The following is a 23,050-nucleotide window of genomic DNA, read 5'->3' on the forward strand; positions in this document are numbered from 1 at the left end:
GGTTGCTTGTGAGTAGTTGGAAGTATGGTATTGGAAAATATGGAAATGTTTCCATATTGGATGGATCATATCGACATTATTATGAATAGATAAGATTCTATTAAGAATGAGTTGTCATATGGAAAATATGGAAACGTGTCCATATTGGGAATTGAATATTGAAAATCTATGTCTAGATTAGGAACTTTTATGCAAAAGGATGTTCAAAGGAATGTACTTTGAGTGAGAGACATCATATCTAAAGAATTGTCTTGTAACAATCTCCGATAGAGGACTTTGTAATATCATTGACAATAGTCTTTGTGACTTTGGTGCAGTGACATTACGAAAGGATCATTGAATAAAGTGTTAGAATCTAGCATATTCTATAAGTAGCAAGAATTTGATATTCTTTCACTGATGAAAAAGGATTAGGAGTTGTGAAATGAGAATGGTTGGAAATGTGTTCAATTTGATCTATTTCACAAAGTAAGAACCATAGGTGAACATTGTGTGCATGCTAAGAGCATGGGACAAGTGTAATAATTCAGGTAAGAAGTTGATTACCCGAAACAACAAATAATGAGTAATCGATATGGTGATAAATAAAAGGTGTTTTATTTATGCTCAAAGGGTTGAGGCCATATGGGATTAGTTTTATTCTTGTGTTTCACTTTGCATGTTTTGACTTCCTGAATAATTTAATTGGTTAAGAACAGTCAAATTATTCGAACGGGCCACAGTTAGTCATACGTTGGAAGTAAGTATGAATGAAGACTGTCATGAATTGATTTGTAGATTGCCTAGAGCGTATTAGACATAGCAAAGGTTTGCTGCAATAATCGTGAGTGCTTATGAATATGATTTGAGCATTGGATTAAACCCACGCTCACTTGGATCACTCCATGGATTGTATCACGAGTGATTGGTGAGACGATAACATCTTATATTCTTGAAACCGAGATGTGTGAGTTGTATCTTGCGAATCTGTTGCACATTGATAATATGTAAACACACTAGTAACTTGGTGTCATAAAACATATTGTTGTGTGTGATTCAGTGAGTGAGTGCAAGCAAGCATTGTATCAAATTTTATCCGTTCCTTTTATCCAAAGTAGGATAAAAGCGATATCTTTGGGTCCCTCGATGATTTAGTGAAGACAAACATAAATGCTCGGCCGGGCTAGGGCTAATTTGATTTGTTCAACTAGTTAGTCGTCATAAATCAGAATTCGAGAAATAGTACAAAGAGAATGATTTGAAATCATCTCTTACGATATCTAGAATGGAGGAATATATGATCCCTTATCTAAAGGACACGCGTATCTGATAGGATCAGATTTGACAGCGGCTTTGGAAAGCTACGATTGCAGATCTAGATCTGAATTCATACGCATAATAGTTATTAGACTTATCCAAGTGGGAGACTGTTGGATTAGTGTCTAAGTCCATAACTATTTTGGTATGTACTTGACCCGATGGTGCATGGTCCTTTTGGGTTGCCTTCACCAAAGCAACTTGATAGGATGAATTATGGAGAGAAAGGATTAAGTATGATTTATTAATATATTATGAGAATAATATATTAAAGGAGAAATCATATTATTTAATTAATATTAGTCAAGAATTAATTAGTAATTAGTTTTGTGTCTAAAAGAGGTTAATTAAACTTAAGGGACTAGAATTGTAATTATAAGATAATTGCAATTTGGGCCATGAATTGCCTTATATTAAGGAGTGGACGAATTCTATGGGGAAGCCCATAAGAAATCGTCCAAGGCCTTAAGGAAAGGGATCCATCGGTTGCTTAGGGCTTAAGCATCCAAATTAGGCTTTCCTTGTTAGATAACCCTAATAGCCTCACTATATATAGATCCCTTAAGGACCAAAAACGTGGCTAAGACTTCTTCTAGGGTTAGAACACGTTTTGGGTAGCCTCCATCCTCTCTCCTCTTCATCATCTTGCTTATGGTGTTTGTGAACCATTAGAGGAGTGGCATTTGTGACTCTAAGCTTTCTAAAATCAATACAAGGAGATTTGGGATTGTTATTGCTACATAACAATCAAGGTAACATCTTAAACCCATTCTTATGTTAATATGATTACATGAATGCTAGAATTAGGGTTTATAGTCTTGGATAACTTGCATGTACAATAGAGAAACCTAGATCCAAGCATTAGGGTTTGTATGAGCACATAGGATGTTCTTAGGACCAAAACCCATCAGAGATTGTGCGAGGTGCCAATCCTAGCCCTGCCCGAGGGCGTAGAGGATTTTGTGGTATACTATGATGCGTCTATCTCGGGCTTAGGCGCAGTATTGATGCAGAGGGGACATGTCATTGCTTATTCCTCGAGGCAGCTGAAGCCTCACGAGGCAAACTACCCGACGCATGATTTAGAGTTGGGGGCGGTGGTATTCGCCCTCAAGATTTGGCGGCATTACCTCTAAGGGGTTCGATGTACCATTTACACGGACCACAAGAGTTTGAGGTACCTCATGGATCAGCCGAATCTGAACATGAGGCAGCGTCGGTGGTTGGACGTGGTGAAGGATTATGATTGCGAGATCCTTTATCACCCGGGGAAGGCCAATGTGGTGGCCGATGCGCTTAGTTGTAAGGCGTCACCGATCACGGATGTGTGTATGAGGATGACGGTGGTGACTCCACTGTTAGAGCAGATTCAGGAAGCTCAGCAGGAGGCTATGAAGGAGGAACATCGGAAGAGTGAGCGAATAGTGGGTCAAGTCACCTCCTTCGATTATGATATCCGAGGATTATTGACACTAAACCGTAGGGTGTGGGTACTGTATCACGGAGGCGTGCGCTAGATCTTGATGGAGGAGGCGCATAAATCCCGATTCTCTATTCATCCAGGGGCGATGAAGAAATATAAGGATCTTCGTCTAGACTATTGGTGGCAGTGGACCGTTGGGGTTCGGGTATGTTAAGGGATACCGTCAGTCTGGGAGCCATCATGTTGTTAGTCGTGGAATTGATGATGTCAGGATGTGACGTATGGAACCGATCGGTTGGATAGGAAGGTTGCTAGAGCCACAGTGACAGGATAACTAGTGGAAACTAGTCCCAGAGGAAGATTTCGTTCAGAAGTCGTGGAAGCGACTAAGTGAGGAGTCCTTTGACTCCACAGTTGGGTTGGAGTTCAGTGTTTCAGTCAGTTCAGTGTTTCAGGCAGTTCAGTGTTTCAGTCAGATCAGTGTTTCAGGCAGCTCAGTGTTTCAGCCAGTTCAGTGTTTCAGGCAGCTCAGTGTTTCAGCCAATTCAGTGTTTCAGGCAGCTCAGTGTTTCAGCCAGTTCAGTGTTTCAGGCAGCTCAGTGTTTCAGCCAGTTCGTGGTTTCAGGCAGCTCAGTGTTTCAGCCAGTTCAGTGTTTCAGGCAGCTCAGTGTTTCAGCCAGTTCAGTGTTTCAGGCAGCTCAATGTTTCAGCCAGTTCAGTGTTTCAGTCAGTTCAGTGTTTCAGGCAGCTCAGTGTTTCAGTCAGATCAGTGTTTCAGGCAGCTCAGTGTTTCAGCCAGTTTAGTGTTTCAGGCAGCTCAGTGTTTCAGCCAGTTCAGTGTTTCAGGCAGCTCAGTGTTTCAGCCAGTTCAGTGTTTCAGGCAGCTCAGTGTTTCAGCCAGTTCAGTGTTTCAGGCAGCTCAGTGTTTCAGCCAGTTCAGTGTTTCAGGCAGCTCAGTGTTTCAGTCAGTTCAGTGTTTCAGGCAACTCAGTGTTTCAGGCAGCTCAGTGTTTCAGGCAGCTCAGTGTTTCAGTCAGTTCAGTGTTTCAGGCAGTTCAGCGTTTCAGTCGGTTCAGCGTTTCAGGCAGTTTAGAGTTTCAGGCATGTTCAGTATTGCAGGCAGTTCAGAGTTTGGAAAGTTTCAGAATTTTGGACAGTATTAGTATTTGTGTTGGAATGCAAGTGCTGACGGTGTAGCTGGTTGATTTGGAAATGGAAAGTCCCTCTCAGCAGGATCAGTCGAGCCTTCTGCCAAGTATAAGTGATCTGAAGGGATAGCTAGGCAGGTAGCTTTTCTTTCAGGATGGAAGGATCGAGTTACTAGGAGTTGAGTAATCAGATGGGATATAAGCAAGCTGGTTCCAGCAGCTTCGTTTCAGTAGTGACCGGCACTGTGAGTGGCTGGAGTGTTGGACAAAAGGGTGTTAGTCTTTCCAGGCAGAGAGTTGGAGGCAGTTCGCAGAACAGTTGGCCATAGCAAACTTCGAGGACGAAGTTTAGTTTAATGGGGGAGAGTTGTAACACCCGAGATCAGTAAGGTCAAGAAAAGAAAGGAAAAACCCTAAGATGAAGAGGGTTGACTCGTCGAGTCCAGGGAGGAACTCGGTGAGTCGGAGCGGGATCCGGGTGTAAAGCAATTGACCGACTCGGCGAGTCGGCAAGTGGACTCGGCGAGTCAGGTCTGGGTTTGGAAACCCTAATTTCAGGACTTGGTACCCTATTTAAGCATCTTATTCTCTTTCCTAGGGCTCAGTTGCGGCCCTATAGTCCAGAACCAGAAACCCTAAGCCTCCATTGTTGCTCATTCAAAGTTTTCTTGCCATTTTGGGTGGTTTGAAGGAAGAAGGAAGAAGGCACACATTGGGGATTCAAGAATTGGCAGTGGATCCAGAGTTTGTGAGATCTTCCAGAGCATTTGAAGGTAATGATTCATGACCTTCCCTCCTTTGCATTTAGATCAACCTTTATCATAGGATTTGGGGCTTTTAGGGCAAGTTCTTGAGCCATTTCGAGTTAGAAGCCCAGATCTGAAGTTGCTACTTCAGATCTATGTGTATCTTGGCCTAGAGAATCATAAAGCATCAGTCTACGGGTTGATTGTTGAGCCCCTTTGCCTCAAACCCTAAGTTTATGGTGTATGGTGCCTAGATCTCCTTCTCTACACGTAAAGTTTGCAACTTTACGTGGGGAATAGGCTTGGGAAGGGTAGATATGCAGTATGGAGTCCATGCATGACTCAAAAGTCCTCTGCATGTATGAAGATCTGAATAGACTCGGCGAGTCTTTCAAGTGGACTCGGCGAGTAACTTGAAGATGAGGAGGAACTCGACGAGTGAGATGAACAGCTCGTCGAGTCAGATGAAGTTAATCATGAACTCGGCGAGTTGGAAGAACAACTCGACGAGTTGGTTGAAGATTGCCTTGGACTCGGTGAGTCTATTAGTGGACTCGGCGAGTCAGGTCGCGAAACCTCAAACTCTTCGAGTTGAGACTCGAATCAGTGAGTCGGGTGGTGACTCAGCGAGTTGGGCAGGACAGGACTTGGAACTAGTTGGACTCGGTGAGTCGAGTCGCGAATAGAAAGACCCTGAGTTTATGAACTCGGCGAGTCATTAGGAGGACTCGGCGAGTAGGGTTGACCTGTAAGGTTGACTTTGACCAGAGTTGACTTAGTTGACTGTCAGACTAAGTGTTATATGTATATTGATAGCTCGGAGAGCTAGAGGAGCAGCGGTTCAGGGGATTGTCGAGTAGCAGCCAGAGGTTTATCAGCAGAGCTCAGCAGTTCAGGTGAGTTTTCCTTCAGTAGGAACGAGTCTAAGGCCACAATGCCGGCCCGTTTAGCTAGCAGTAGTTTTCGGACTTCGGTCCGATGTAGGGGACAAGGTCCCAGTCAGCTTCGGATTTCGGTCCGATGTAGTAGTTAGTATGTTTGATGCCTTCGTGGCTCAGATAGAGTTTATGTGTTTATGCTAGTTGATATGTTTACACTATGTTCAGTCAGCTTCGGACTTCGGTCCGATGTAGGGGACAAGGTCCCAGTCAACTTCGGATTTCAGTTCGATGTAAGCTTCGGACTTCAGTTCAGTGTAGGGGACAAGGTCCCAGTCAGCTTCGGACTTCGGTCCGATGTCAGCTTCGGGCTTCGGTTCGATGTAGGGGACAAGGTCCCAGTCAGCTTCGGACTTTGGTCCGATGTCAGCTTCGGACTTCGGTTCGATGTAGGGGACAAGGTCCCATTCAGCTTTGGACTTCGGTCCGATGTAGGGGGCAAGGCCCCAATTAGTCCGGACTTCGGTCCGATGCAGTGGGCAAGGCCCGGTATGTGCTTTATATGTTATTGTGTGGTATGTGGTAGATTGGGGGAGCTCACTAAGCTTCGTGCTTACGGTTTTTAGTTTTGGTTTCAGGTACTCGGTTATCAAAAGAGGAGCTCAGGAAGATTGCAGAGCACACACCATAGTCAGTTAGCCTGAGAATGTTTGACTCTGATAATGATATTATGTTTTGAATTTAATACTCGAAAGTTATGTTTGACTTATGATACGTTTTTATAAATCTAGTTTTAGTAATGTTTTAAAAGAAATTTTTTAGTCGTGATTTTTGGGTCGTTACAGCATGCGTGCTAGACTTCGGTGGTAGTTGGGATACCTATCTTCCTTTGACTGAGTTCTCGTACAACAACAGCTACCACGCGAGTATTGACCATCCTCCATTCGAGATGTTGTACGGACGGAGGTGTAGGATCCCGATATGTTGGGGTGAAGTTGGCCAGAGGGTCATGGGGAGCACCGAGGTGGTTCTCAAGACGACCGAGAGAATACAACATATTCGAAGAAGCCTTCAGATTGCGCAGAGTCGACAGAAAAGTTAAGCCAACAAACGTCGATCAGACCTGGAGTTTCCAGGTCGAGGATATGGTTCTCCTGAAGGTTTCGCCTTGGAAAGGCGTCATTCGATTTAGGAAGCGGGGCAAGTTGGGCCCGAGATACATTAGTCTGTTCAGGGTTGTACCCCAGTTGGGCAAGGTGGCATATAGGCTGGATCTGCCAGCCGAGCTCAGTCAGATCCACAACACCTTTCATGTCTCCCAGCTGCGGAAGTGCCTAGTGGATGATTCAGCGGTGGTGTCGCTAGAGGATATACAGGTTGATGACAGCTTGAATTACATTGAGCGCCCAGTCGCAATCCTCGACCGGAAGTCGAAGGATCTGAGGAACAAGATGGTGGAATTAGTGAAGGTGCAATGGCAGCACCGAAAGGTTCAAAATGGACTTGGCAGCCAGTGGAAGAAATGATGGAGCATTTACCCAAGCTGTTTCAGGATTGAGCAGCAGACTTCGAGGACGAAGTCTAAAATAAGTGGGGGAGATTTGTAGCACCTGGTTCCTGGTATGTAAAAATTTATCTAAGTGTTTTGCATTTTAGCCTTGGACTCGGCGAGTTGTAGGCCTGAATCGCCGAGTAGAGACGGGATATGGAGCACGTTTAAGTTGGCGACTCGGCGAGTCCATATTCTGGACTCGGCGAGTCCACGTTGTCTGATGAAACCCTAAATTTCAAGGGTTTGCCCCCTATTTAAGTCATCTTATGCGCCCCCAAGCTTGCCCCCTTCACCCTCAGAGGTCCCTATATCGTCCAACCCTTGTTCCTTCTGAGAGTGAAGTGCTTTGGTGTGTTTTCTTGAAGATTTTGAGAGAAAAGGAGAGTAGATCAAGAAGAGAAGAAGGAGGCCAGACATCTTGGTGTTATTCCAGTGATTTCCTTGAGGTATAACACAGTTTCCCTCTGTTTTCATGCTTATAGTCCCTTATAGCTCCATTAAAGTCCTTCTTGAGCCATTTCCAAGCTTGATTATGAATTAGGGTTTGTAATAAGTTGATTAAACTTTAGATCTAGACATGATTGAGCTCCAGGAGCTCGGATCTACTGCCTTTATGGAGCCATATTGCATGAAAGCCCTAGATCTACTCTTTTAGTGCATTTTGAGCCCTAAAACCTTCATTGGTGTTTATTTACACGTAAAGTTGGAAACTTTACGTGTTAATCAAGCCCTAGAAACCCAGATTTATGAATGGCATGAGCTGGATTCAAGCAAAATCGAGTATATAGTATTTGCATGTGAAAGACTCGGCGAGTTGTTCATTGGACTCGGCGAGTCGAGTCACGAGTCCCCGAGTTTTCCCCCTTTTCGTGTTTGCTGGGTGGAGTAGTGAGTCATAGGGTATGACTCAGTGGGTCAGAAGCCAGACTCACTCATGAAGGAACTCGGCGAGTCAATGCCCTGACTCGGCGAGTTCAAGGCAATCTTCTTGCCTCAAGAACAGACTCGGCGAGTTGTTTATACAACTCGGCGAGTCTCAACATAGAGTGTTTTTCGGATGAAGATGAACTCGACGTAGTTGTTCATACAACTCGGCGAGTAGGATGAAGGACTATTGGACTTTGTTTTAGAAGGAAAACTCGTCGAGTCAATGCCTAACTCGACGAGTAGAGACGGGATTATGGTCAAACAAGGGGATAGGGACTCAGCGAGTTGGCAAGCCAACTCGGCTAGTCAGGTCAACTGGAAGTTGACTTTGACTTTGACTCTTGGTTGGTTAAGGGTAAATGGTCATTTTACCCTGAGGTCGGTTAGCAGTATTTGACTGAGTGTTTTGTGGGAATTATAGCCGGAGAATTTCTAGGGCAACAGCAGCAGAAGACAGTCAGTTCCCACACAGATCAGCCGCTACTTTGAGGTGAGTTACCTTCCAGTAGCGGTGGGTCTACGGCCACAATGTCGGCCCACCAGTAGGAGTTGTATGTTAGATGACTGTCTTTGTGATATCATCTAGGTTTGCTACTACCTGATATGTTATATGTTGGCATGATATGTATATGTGATAGTAGTAAAGTTCGGTTGTTAGGACCGAAGGGCAGGTCAGACACCCTAGATATGTCTGACAGTATGTGATGATATGTTTATATGCTGGCATGATATGTTATATGTGATAGTGGTAGTAGGAGGGGAATAGTCCCCAAGTTCGGTCGTTAGGACCGAAGGGTAGATCGGACACCCCAGATATGTCTGATAATATGTTATGTTATGATATATGTGATAGCAGCAGTAGGGGTGAAATAGTCCCCGAGGATCAGTTGTTAGGACCGATGGGTAGTCAGCACCCCAGAATGGCTTGACATGGGTTGTCAGCACCCCAGAACGGCTTGACACGGGTAGGTCGGCACCCCAGAATGGCTGTACCGGGTAGGTCGGGCACCCCATAATTGCCCGGCAGTATGTATGATATGTGATTGTATGGTATGTGGTATGATGGGGGAACTCACTAAGATTCGTGCTTATAGTTTTCAGTTTTGGTTTCAGGTACCTCTTCTTCGAAGGGGAAGGAGCCGACGCGGTAGCGGCACATCACACACATGCCTTGTATTCCACACTATGAGATCTTCCTGGGGATTTGTACTCTGACAATATTATGTTTTATAAAATGTTTTTCCAGACATGCGATATCTTTTATGAAATGATGTGATCGGTGAACGTTTTATTTCTAATGTTTTGCTAAGTATATGTTTTAAAAATGAATTTTTTTGCTCGTATTTTTGGGACGTTACAAGAACAGTACTCAATCCAATGATAATAAACAAATTTGTTTCAATTGTGGTATTGCTGGTCATATTGCCAGGAATTGTTTAAACCGGATGTTTGTGCATCACATGTCAAAGAGGGGAGAGAATGAGCCTAGAGGACGATCTTCATTTAGAAAATCCTCTAGAAATCGCTTTTGAGATGATGACTGGAAAACAAATCAAAGCAAAAAAATGACAAGTGTTTAAAAGAACAAACAGGTTTTCAAAAAATCTACAAACAGTTTGCCAAAATCGACTCAAGCTAAGCCAAAGTCCATTTTGTCAAAAAGTAGGTCTGGATCTTCAAAATCTTCGAGTAGAAAATCCACCTGCTTAAAGAAAACTAAAAGGGAAAATGTTTCAAAACCTAAATATCAATGGATGCCAAAGTTAAAATCTGATCAGTCATCATCCTCCTCTGTATATGCTGAAAAAGAAAAACCAAAAGAAAAATTGAAAAATGAATCTGTGAAAGCTAAGGGTCAACCCAGGACTGTAATGACATGGGTCCCCAAATCTAAATATTTCCGTTGATCGTGCAGGGACAGTTGTGGAGGAATGTCGTTAGAACCTGGTATGTCGACATCGACTGCTCCCAGCACATGAGTGGAGATATCTCCCAACTGCACGACATTCAATCATTTAATGGGGGATATGTTTCATTCGCGGGCGGAGAAGGAGGAAAGATCACTCAGAAAGGAACTGTTTCCAATGGAGTGCTAAGTTTTGAGAATCTTAACTATGCTTCCGAGTTAAAGCATAGCCTGTTGAGTGTTTCCCAAATCTGTGACAAAGGTTATTCGAAACACTTCACCGATAAAGAATGTCTGATCTTAAAGTCCGGCATTGTCATCCCGGAGGAGTGGATTCTCATAAAATCAAAGCGGGATGGGAATGCCTATATTATCGACATGAACAGTAATGACATTACTGTTCATGTCGATAATATAGGCATTCCCATCCCGCTTTGATTTTATGAGAATCCACTCCTCCGGGATGACAATGCCCGACTTTAAGATCATACATTCTTTATCGGTGAAGTGTGTCGAATAATCTTTGTCACAGATTTGGGAAACACTCAACAGGCTATGCTTTAACTCGGGAGCATAGTTAACATTCTCAAAACTTAACACTCCATTGGAAACAGTTCCTTTCTGAGTGATCTTTCCTCCTTCTCCGCCCACGAATGAAACATATCCCCCATTAAATATTTGAATGTCGTGCAGTTGGGAGATATCTCCAGTCATGTGCCGGGAGCAGCCGTTGTTGACATACCAGGGTCTGACGACATTCCTCCGCAACTGTCCCTGCACGATGAGCGGGATTATTTAGATTTGGGGACCCATGTCATTACAGTCCTGGGTTGACCCTTAGCTTTCACAGATTCATTTTTCAATTTTTCTTTTGGTTTTTCTTTTTCAGCATATACAGAGGAGGATGATGACTGATCAGATTTTAATTTTGGCATCCATTGATATTTAGGTTTTGAAACAGTTTCCCTTTTAGTTTGCTTTAAGCAGGTGGATTTTCTACTCGAAGATTTTGAAGATCTAGACCTACTTTTTGACAAAATGGACTTTGGCTTAGCTTGAGTCGATTTTGGCAAACTGTTTGTAGATTTTTGAAAACCTGTTTGTTCTTTTAAACACTTGTCATTTTCTTGCTTTGATTTGTTTTCCAGTCATCATCTCAAAAACGAGTTCTAGAGGATTTTCTAAATGAAGATCGTCCTCTAGGCTCATTCTCTCCCCTCTTTGACATGTGATGCACAAACATCCGGTTTAAACAATTTTCAGCAATATGACCAGTAGTACCACAATTGAAACAGATTTGTTTATTATCATTGGATTGAGTACTGTTCTTGTCAGATTTCCGGTTTTTATTATGTTTTCTAACATTCTCACATTTGCAAGAACAAGTACTAGATTGTGTAGCAAACGTGGAAGATGTAGAAGCATTCAAATCAGATTTATCAATTTTATCAGAAACAACACCATCCTTTTCAAAGTTATCAGTGGGAAACATAACACCACCAGAAACAAAAATTTTAGAGTTTGAATTTAACATGGATTCATCACAAAATTCAACACCAAATTTGGACATAGAATTATTCGACTCAGACTTTTCAGCTTCTTGCTCCCCCTGAACTACTGACTTATATGCATTTGAGGTAGAAATGTTAGTATCCAAGATTTTATCAATAGATAATAGGCTATTTTTGTGGTTTGGGTTAGGCATTGTCATGTATATGTCGTGGTAGGGTGTTAGAGTGTTTTGTTGTGGTCACAAGTATGTTAGTAGGTGTGTGTGCGGCCGCACACGCTGTGTGCGGCCGTACACATGTGTGCAGCTGCACACTTGTGTGCTGCTAATTGTGGTATAAATAGGTTGTGTCAATGTGTTAGTAGAGTGACGTATGTATGTGTGTTTCAAGGTGTACCTGACATTTGTGTGTAATAGATGTGTGCATGCTTGATGTTATTCTCATTCTACTCCTTCTACACTCTGTTTGATTGCTTGCAATTCATTGACTACTGATTTGGATCTTTAGATTGGGACTTACACCTAAAGATCCCTAGCCTGTCACTAGCATGTTGTTCTAACTTATCACAAAATCAATAACAGTGTGGTAATTTGGGGTCTACTTACTGGCTCCGGCTGATCGTATACATCACGTCCTCTTTTATTATTTTGTAAACAATTTGAAAATCATTTTTAAAATCTTTTCCTTAGTTTGAGACTAGATTCACATGAATGTTCCTCCAGTTCACTCAGATCAAGGCTTTGATACCAACTTGTAACACTCATAAAAATCATGATAAATTTAAACTTTTTAAAACCAACCAATTTCACAAATTGTTTACAAACATAGTTTTCAAAACATGTTCAACGTCAGAGTCTCCCAAAATCATAAGTTAAAACATGAGGATGTGTACGATCACGCTTTCGCCTTCCCGCAATCATCCAAAGTACCTGAAACATAACCTAAAACTGTTAGCCAATGCTTAGTGAGGTCCCCCAAAGTACCAACACATAACTTAGGCATAAATACAGGCAACATGCATATGGAGCCTTCATCCTGACTGGAAGGCCCCACTGGCCTACAGTCTATCTGGTACGCTCACATAACTTTTAACATGACTGGTACGCCTCATCGGGCTTTCAGCCTGTCTAGAATATTCTTTGGGCCTTCAGCCTGACTGGTATGCCTCATCGGCATGTACTTTATCCGAGGCGCCCTGGGTCTCTTGGACTTCAGTCTACATTGGTCCGCCTTAACCCAACCACACATAAACCATATCGACATATACATAACATATAAGCATACATATAACCAATCAACATACAATTAGACAAATCTTACATATCACTAAACATAACATCATCCTATCTACCAGGATACAGATCTAACAAATCGCTACAGCATACCAACATGCGACAAACCATGATAACAATCCAATGGGTCGACCTTGGTGCATTCGACCCCAAAGTATAGTGAGGAAAACTCACCTTACAAATTGAATAGAAGATGATGAGGTCCTAACTTCGAATCTCAACCCTCTAACCGACACCTAATCCCACCATTGACCAATTCCAAAAAAATCCCAAAATACCCTCAAGGTCAAACTTGGTCAAAGTCAAAGTTAACTGGTCAAACCCACTAAGTCAACTAAGTCAACCCAACCAAGTCAACTCATTCGGTCTGACCCAGTGCAAGTACGTGGGGCGTACTCCGGAGGTACGCTGAGCGTACTCCAAACCCTTGCAGTTGACCACCATCAGGGTGGTTGACTTGGTATGCAAGGCGTACACCAAGTAGGTGGGGCGTACTCTCGCATCTTTTAAAACTCAATAAGTGCTTAATCAATTAAGCACTTACCTCCATATTTCAGATCCAAGGCTCAAATACACTCTAGAGTCATAAAGTTCTCAACTTTATGACTTTGCATGCCCATTAAGTGCTTAGCTCAATTTCGTAATCCATTAAGACCTTCTACAAGATGCATGGAGCAAAACTAACCATTGAGTCTTCATTTTATGACTTAGGACCCCTCCTAGGGTCTGAAAGGACAACTCAAAACGTCAAGAACATGCCATGATCAATATAAGACATTTGGGACCAAAAAGTATCACTAAAACACCCATTTCTAGATCTACATGATTGAAAGATCAAGTTGCACGCTTTATAGATTTGAACGGTTTCAAATGAAGAGTAAATCCCAGAACCAAAGTGCTTCACTCTCCAAAGATGATCTTGGCCTCCTTCCTTCTTCTTCCAAGCACACAAACACACACTTTTAGGCTAGAAATGGCATCTCAAGGAGAACTAGGGCTTCAAACACGAATGAGATGGTGGAGGCTGATAAGGTGGAGGGAAGGGAGGCCATAAGGATGCTTAAATACCAGCCAGACCATAAAAATTAGGGTTTCTTCATTTAGCAAGTACGCCCAATGTACTAGGGCGCACCCTAGTACGCTCAACGTACACCACACACGCATGGCGTACTCTAAAGCCTTAATTTACCAAAATGCCATTAGGGCCCTTTTTGCATACATTTCTTGAACTTTGGGACCAAATGCAATATAAATGAATTAAAAGGTTAAAATTTGAAGTACCTTATCATCGGGATGTTATAACATACTGAGATCTATTATTTCTGACAGATATATCATTTTTATGTCTCGGCTATGGAAACAAAATGCAACGAGCATTAGGAACACGTATCGATATGAGTACAACCTACCATACGCAGACATATGGTCAAAGAGAATGAACTATACAAACACTTGAGGACATGCTCAGAGCATGCATGATAGACTTTAGAGATGCTTGGGATACTCACCTACCCTTGGTTGAGTTTTCTTATAACAACAACTATCACACAAGCATAAAGGTTGCACCATTTGAAGCACTTTATGGCATAAAGTGTTGTTCACCAATTTGTTGGATAGAAGTTGGTGACATTCAGTTAGCAAAACAACACGCGGGGAACACTTTGCTAACTAACTATAAATTATTCATGAAACAATCGAGAAGATCGTGGAAATCAAAGAACGATTAGGAACGACTCGTAACTGCCAAAAGAAATATGTTGGATTTTCGACGAAACCCACTTGAATTTGAAGTTGGGGATAAATTCATGCTAAGAGTCTCTCCTTGGAAAGGATTTATAAGAATCGGAAAATGGGGAAAACTCAACCCAAGATACATAGGACCCTTTCGAGATCCTTGCTAGTGTAGGTCTGTTAGCCTACCGACTCGCATTGCCCCGCGAAATCAGCAGTGTGCATGATGTCTTCCACATGTCAAACCTTAATAAATGTCTATCCGAGGACACACTTATTATACCTATCGAAGAGATACCATTCAACACAAAACTCAACTTCGTTGAGGAACCAATCGAGATTATGGATCGCGCAGTCAAGACACTTAAATATAGTTGCATTCCGATAGTCAACGTATGGTGGAAATCTAAGCGAGGACTAGAGTACACATGGGAATGCTAAGACCAGATGAAGAGAAAGTACCATCACTTGTTCGAGAACATCCCGACTGCGACTTAAATTTCAGGACAAAATTTCCTTTAACTGGGGGAGGAAGTGAGAACCCATAAAACACGTCATCAAACTCCGTTATAACTTAACGACAAACATGAAAATGTAATAGGGAAACCATGTAACCAGTCTACATATATAAGTAAATATATATGACTTCGTCCTTAATGACGTGAACATTTGTGCTCAAAATATAATGCGCGAAAAATTGTGTCACCGTGAGAGCATGTTTACATTTTTAGAATATACGTGTTACCGTGATTTCAAAAATATGAACTTCATACAAAATCCGACTTAGTATGAAAGAAATATGATTCTTATAGTAAAAAAAAATCTACCACGCATAAGAAATTACAATGTCAAAAACTATGAGGAAAATAATTGATTTTTGGCAAAAGTCACCAAAAGGAGAAACGTAGTAATACTCAAAGTAGGAATTTTGTGACAAAGAACGCCTAAAATAGAATCCGTATGAGAGAGTTATGATTTTTATAAAATCATAATGGTTATAAAATATAGTCGAAAAACGAAAGTTAAAACCAACCAAAACGACCAAAAAGACCAAAAAGAAAGTTGTAGGGTACGTTGAGACCTAGAAGGATATATAAGAGTCATTGAAAATGGAGTTTGTATGCGAGAGTTACATAATTTTAAAGTTTGATTTTTACCGAGGCGCGCACCCACGCGCACCTGACACTCGACCTGTTTGGATTTGGGATGACGTGGCACAGGGAGATGATGACACGTGGCAACTCCCTGTGGATCACGTGCAATTACGTGACGTGCACTCCAAAACTTGCTATAAATGGCAAGCTCCAACAGTCTCATCCCTCACACTTCAAACACTCTCTCAAACTCTCTTGATTTGTGTGTCACTGCCCTGAGCGTCTCTCGAAGTTTTGGACTCCTGGTTTTCTAGCGTACATCAATGGTTTCACTATTCACAGGTGAGTTCACGACCCCATTTTCCAAACCTCTTCGGGGGGGGGGGGGGGGGATACATATTAAAATACAACTATTTCATAGTTATTACTAATTGTATAATATTAGTTAAATAATTATGCTCACAACATTAGGAAACGCCGATACTCTAGTCACTAATCTAACCAACCTTTGGAGAAAGCTTAGTACCTAGTGGTAAATCTGCCTAAATACCCGGCTACGCAAAACACTATAGCTTAATTATATATGTATAAGATGAATAATATATATAATAAGTGTCCTGTATAAATACAACGGAGAATAATAACATGATTAACCAGGGGAGGTCCCCATGATAAGTGTTAGATGAGACACAATTTATCAACAAGCTAAATAACCTTTATCTGCTAAGCATCATGCCTATAATCGTTAAATCTTAAGTGAGAGAGAAATATATGCATAGATCTATACGTGGTTGACACCTCCACTGTGGTTCCTAGCTACAACCTGACGGCTGTCGGAGCAGACATAACTTTCTAAACTACTGACGACGTTTGATGAAGCGTCGGGATACTGGGCAGACAACAACACTAGTTAGAGCTCGATTATAGGAACTCATCCTAACATTGTTAAACTAAAACTAACTATCTTAGACTACTACTAGGAAATGACCTAAGGAAGTAGTGATAGCACACTCAAGCTCAAGGAAGTAAGTGCAAGATAACTAAGATAACTAAACAACCACGACACGTTTTTATAAAAATAAAACATGTAGACTCAACAACATTATATTGACTTTCAAGCCACATGTATTCTCAGGAGACTGAGCCCGGAAGACGAGGGAAGTAACCCCGATGTTGCCGGTAGAAGTTTATATGTTCTGTTAGTACTTTGCTTTTGTGACATACATGTATCTCGGACAATTATGTAATATATTTTATTTAATGAATAAAAAGTAATGTTGCATGATATTTCATTATATTATTCAATGTATGTCTATGACCTGTGATCCAATATCACTACGTCGTACAACCTGACGTTTCCGCCGCTCGGCCGAGAGTGTGATAAAACTAATCGAACACTTCTCTTGCATTAAAGTTTCTAAGTAGTATTTACAAACATCTCTCTTAAAGTTTCCAACATGTAGATCCACATCCAATCCATTTTAGATCCTTGGAAATAACATCTATCTCGAGTTTCATGGATCAATTAGACGATCGATCATTTTTTTTTATCTCTAAAGAGTAAAGACCATATCAAAGCTTAAAAATACAAGAATGTTATCTTAAATATCCCTCGAGTGAAATTAATGTTCGAGCCTAATTTTCCATTTATAATTCGCATCTTTATATTTAAAAAATGGATTTTTCCCTCTCTATAAACTCCCAATTGATTCAAATGAAGAGACAAAGTGAATTTTGGGGCTTTAGATCCGATATTTCAACTATTGACAAAATTAGCCTCTTAACATCCTAATTTTTGGTTTACTTCCAATATGACACCTATTAACAATTTTTTAACCAATTAACCTCTATTTTAACATAGAGATTTAAAATCGTAACTTTTCAGAGTCCAATTTATTGTCAAATAGAATAAATCGATTGGCATACCATAATTCCTAGCTTTGAAAAATTAACTCCCCACTTTAAAGATTTTTATTTTGACTATATCATATCTATTAATTAAAGTTTAATTTAATTACTTCAAATGAACTAATTATTTCTTGATTAACCATTGATTTTTTTTTTCCTTTGAGAAAATCACTTTAAGTTTATATTTATTTAATAATGAATTGATTTTCTTTTAAAATATAATAAATTGCAAAAAACGCTTTTTGGAGCATATAAACAGAAAAAAATTCCAACATAGTGTTTCTAATAGAATTTAGAGTTTGATTTGCTGTTTTTGTTATTAGTAGTTAACCAAGGTTGATGGCCGTGCCCGTTCGCACCTCACCGACATATCATTTTTTTCCTTATCCTTATCTCATATTTTTCGGTACTAGGAAATGTTCGTATAAAACTTTTTTACAAATATGTAGCAACAGATTTTGTATTGTAGAAAATCAAAAAATTGTAAAAAGAAAGAAGAGAAAAGAGGTACAAAATGTGTCGCATGGGGAGTGTCACTACACATCTCACAACATGTAGTGCTGTGTTCACAACAATACCACACAACATCTCATATCATCTAGTGTGCGGTATTGGTATTCGTGACGGACTAAGGTGCTCTTTATTTATTTATTTTTAAACCATTTCTGACCACAAATTGTTGTGTCGAACAACATACGCGCAACACATGACCCTTCGTGACTGTTTGTTTTTCAGAAAATTTCTGACTTAAAAACTGTTGCGCATGTGCTGCGTGGTGCAGCACCCGACCATCTGCTTCAAACCTCTTCACACCTTACTTTAACTTAATGCAACAGTCTGCAGAAATTAAAAAAACAAACAGAATTTTTATTACATGCTACAACTGTTTGGTCTCGTTTTTCTGCTACACAAGTTGCAGAGGTGGTCCCTAGATTTCAGACATTATTGGTTCGGAAAAGCAAACAACACCTAAGTAAAATAAAATCTTTTTGATGGTTAAATATATATACATTTTTTTTAATGAAATTTGGCCTAGAAAATATGGAATGTAATCTAATAAAACTAATTACAAATACCAATAGGTGTTCAATATCATTATATAGAAAATGTTTTGGTTATTGAACCAATGAGGAAATGTCTTAAATATCAATGTCTAAAAGTGTAATTTTATATGACAAACACTGAACCGTACATTCTATTATTTTCATATATGGAAATACACAGAGAGCTAAAGATTTTCGCCATTAATGCCATGGAAGAACTCCAACTCTTTTTGTTCCTTTCAAGAGACACACATATATACACACACCAATTCATGCTCACATCCTCACTCTGTCTTTTCTGATTTCCCCAACTTTTCATCTTCTCCCGGCGGAAAATCAGCTTTGCAGAACTGTCCGCCCTCTCATCCGGCCAAAAGAAAGACAACCATGGTCGACGCCGGATTTGTCCGGTTTCCGCTTCCTTTAGACCCATCAGCGCAAGAATTCCGACCATCGTTTCCGTACACCAGAACCGACGTATCACCTTTTCCCATACATCCTGTGTACTATTCATACCCACCGTCGTTACCACCACCGCCTACGTTGGCGCCGGTGGAGGCGTATATTATTCCAGGCCCACAGACGATACTTCCCCCGCCGTCAACCGTACCAACCCGGGTACTTTTATTGAGCTCCGTTCCCGCTGACGCGAGTGAATCGACTGTACGGAGAGAGTTAGAGGTGTTCGGCGACGTGAGAGCCGTGCAGATGGAGAGACTACGAGACGGAATCGTCACCGTTCATTTTTACGATCTCCGACAGGCGACTGAGGCTCTTAACAAGATTCAAGAACAACACATGCAACAACAGTGCAGACTCCGGAAACACTTTGAAGGACTTATGTTCTTGGCTCCCACCAATCCACCTCCACTCCCTCCACCGGCGCGTGGACTCATCTCCGGCCGCGCTATCTGGGCACAGTTTACTTTCCCCGTCACTGCTGGACTTCCCGATGGTTACAACCAAGGCACCGTCGTTATACTCAACTTAGATTCCGACGTCTCCTCCGCCATTCTTAGACCAATCTTTGAAGCTTTTGGTAAATTCAAATTCGAATTCGTTTTAATTACAACTTCGAGCAAGCATTTGCAACACCAAAACATTTGGAGATTATGAGGATTCTGTAAATGTGTAGGCATGAGGCTAATATTTAGGCATATTTGTTGATTGTGATAGGTCGCTTTCGCTATCTTTTTGAAAACAAATCCTGATGATGCAAGATATATTTGTTGTCTCTTGTGTTCAATTTTTTTATTTCACTTTATTTTGAAATCTAATTAACTTATCTTTTGTAGGTCGTGTGAAGGAAATTAGGGATACGCCATTGAAGAAAAACCAAAAATCTGTAGAGTTTTACGACGTTCGAGACGCAGCGAAGGCCGTCGCCACCGTCAACGGCCAAGACATTGCCGGGAAGCAGGTGGTGGTGGAGTTCAGTCGTGCCGGTGGGCATAAATATCATCACAAGCAAAATAAAGTAAATCCCATTTATGCTAATGGAGTTCCTCCTCCGCCCATTCTTCCTTGCAGCTCTACGCCAACACAACAACCACCGTATAGGAAAGATAGGTTGGCCGATATAGATTCTCCTCGCGGTGGTTACAAAAAGAATGGGAAATATTTTAATAAGCATGAGCAACCGCCGGAGCAACAAGGGAGATGTGTTGGCGGCGGCGGCGGTGGTGTTATTGGTTGCCGGAATAAACCATGGAAAGGATCACGTTACACCCGTGAGAAATGCGATACAATGTTTTTAATCAAAGAAGATGCGATTGTTTCGAGCTTCCGAGATTCAAGAACAACAGTAATGATCAAGAACATCCCCAACAAATACAGGTTTATATTAAATTCATGGTAAATTTCATTAAAATATACCAAAAAGTTGAAATCGTAATTGTATTGGCAGCCAGAAACTGGTGTTGAACATGCTGGACAACCACTGCATTCACTGCAACGAGCAGGTGGAGGCTGAGGGCGGCGATCAGCCATTGTCTGCTTATGATTTTGTGTATCTACCAATCGATTTTGCGTATGTTTTTCATCAAAATCTCTAAATTTAATTTATTTATTGGAATTAAATGTGATTTTATGTATGATTTTGGACAGGAACAAATGCAATGTAGGGTATGGGTTTGTGAACATGACCTCACCGGAGGCAACATGGAGGTTATACAAGTCATTTCACCATCAAAATTGGGAGGTTTTTAACTCTAAGAAAATCTGTGAGGTTTCTTATGCCAGGCTACAGGTATTTTTCCACCTAAATTTTATAGTGTCGGTAATAATTTTTCAAAAAAAAAAACTATTTGTTCATAACTAGTTTTATAGTTAGTTTTTTTTTACACATTTATAATTTTCCTGATAAGAGCAATTTGTTTACACATGATATCTCAGGCCTTAAAATTTCAGTGTCTATTTTGGGAATATCCTTCAATTTTTTGACCGATGATATTAAAAGTAAAATGCATTGTTGACCTTATTGGTAGTGATGTAAAAAATGATTGTATTTTTGCTATTTTGGTCAAAAAAAAATATATGTATTTATTTTTAAAATAAGAAGTCTGAAAATGTGAGCAGGGTTTGGAGGCATTGAAGCAGCATTTCAAGAACTCAAAGTTCCCACGTGAGGCGGAGGAGTATATGCCGGTTGTCTTGACGCCGCCGCGGGATGGCCGGACACTGACTGAACCCATACCGATCACCACCGTCACTTCCTCATCGGCATCGTCATTGTCGTCAGAAGTAGGTGGTCATGATCATAGTGATCTGACAGACGGGACATGTTCTTCTGAGAGTAATTTGATCGTGGAAGATATTAAATCTGAGAGGATTGACACCATCATCTCCATCGCTGGAAGCTCATCAAAGGGCGGCGATGGTGATGGCGATGTCTGAATTCTGATTGATGTGTAATAATTAGCTAGTTTGGGTTCTTTTTGTACTGTGCATGGATGCTATGAGAGGCTACAATAGTAGTCTATAAATTTTATATTCAAATATTAAATCACTGCTCACAATTTATTACAATACTAAATCAGATATTAATATTTTTCTTTTTTCTATTTTGGTTTGACTGGTTTTCGCCATGTCAGTTTAACTGGTTTAGGTCAAAGGGTTAAGTTTGGTTTGAGAACTTAGTAAACAGAACCTAGTTTGTCCTTTTTTTTTTTTTTTTTTTACTTTAATTATATTTTGAACTTTTGTTTAACAAATCGCATCCAACAAAAAGGTTCAAAAAATATACATATATATTTACATGTTTAGAAAAGGTTATCGTGTACACTAGAAAATAGTAGATTTTTTTTTTTTTATGAGGGTTCCCAGTGTAATTATATTAATGCAAGTATGTACCTGTATTTTTGTTTCAATATCTACCCACATTTTATGACATGTTTTCAATCATGATTATTACCATGCCTTTATTACCATAAATCCTCTTTCCGTTGTGACCATGATGATGGTGTTGTGGTTTCATGTTAGAGGATACAAGTTGTCCTTTGGACGTGATGATTTTTTCTTATCTCCTGTTAAAATGTGGGAGTGTTAAACTTGTAAATAGAGATATTGTTTTGTTTATTATTGATCATCACTTTATTGTTTAGTTACCCATGGTGATTATTAATTTGGAAATATACATATAATTAGTAGCATGCATAACTTTAAGAAGTTGATAGGGAGGTGAATCCGATGGATAAACCGAAGACAAAGGGTATGAAAAAAAAACGAAGGAGGTAATATAGCATAGTGTCCATGGATTAGTATATGTTTTCAAGGTATAATAAGTTCTAATTAGTTTTAAACTTATATTAAAGCAATAATATTTTGGTAAATGTTTGTTATTGTACGACTTTATAGATTTGGATATGGGAGATGTTTCCCAAAATAGTCGTCGAGTTCTCGAGACAAAATATTGATGTCATCCCAAGGGTACTATGGTTGGTAAAAGATGGTCATCGTTATTTAGGAGAGTTGTTTGTCATTCACCCATGATATATCATCCACTGTAGTTATTATTTATTAACCAACCATTAACTTATAATTAACTTTAGTTATTATGAATTATGATGCCCCTGATGCACGATGGATAGACAGCTCCAAATATATATTTTGATGGTGTTCAAGAAGAAGATAAAAGAAAGAATATCAAAGAATAAGGCTTGGTGTGACAACCCGTCCTCCTTAACGCTACACCACTAGACTTCACCATTGTTGTTAACTACTGCCATTATGGTGGATGATATGTCATGGTTAAGGCAGGATATGGCTGATGGTTCCGTGCTGATCATACACTAAATGACTTTTATGATATAGATGATCAATACTTACAAGATGATGTCACTACTAATGCTCTATAGGTAATGGATAATTCGGAATATATGTTTGTTGATCATAGTAAATATATAGATAAGCCGATCGTGGGACGAAAATGATGAAGAGGAACAAGAGTATTCCCAAAAGATGTATGAAACACCTCTTGTATGGGAAGTTTGAAATAGTCTTTAAAATATCGTTTAAATCGTTTGTAAAGTATTTTTATTAGAAACATGTGATAATGTCACATAAACTCCAGAGTCTTTTAACAATTCGAAAGAGTA

At 40.3% G+C, this 23,050-nt stretch overlaps 1 protein-coding gene across 1 annotated transcript; it reads left to right on the plus strand.

Moving 5' to 3' along the window:
• The first annotated feature begins 18,581 nt into the window (after positions 1–18,581).
• On the plus strand, positions 18,582–21,489 carry LOC111893435 (protein terminal ear1 homolog). Its single transcript, XM_023889489.3, has 5 exons — positions 18,582–19,494; positions 19,751–20,291; positions 20,362–20,484; positions 20,562–20,703; positions 21,033–21,489. The coding sequence occupies exons 1-5, from the start codon at positions 18,660–18,662 to the stop codon at positions 21,348–21,350; spliced, it is 1,959 nt and encodes a 652-aa protein (XP_023745257.1). The 5' UTR covers positions 18,582–18,659; the 3' UTR covers positions 21,351–21,489.
• The last annotated feature ends 1,561 nt before the right edge of the window (positions 21,490–23,050 follow it).

This window comes from Lactuca sativa, chromosome 4, assembly GCF_002870075.4.
Source record: "Lactuca sativa cultivar Salinas chromosome 4, Lsat_Salinas_v11, whole genome shotgun sequence".
Lineage (NCBI taxonomy): Eukaryota > Viridiplantae > Streptophyta > Magnoliopsida > Asterales > Asteraceae > Lactuca > Lactuca sativa.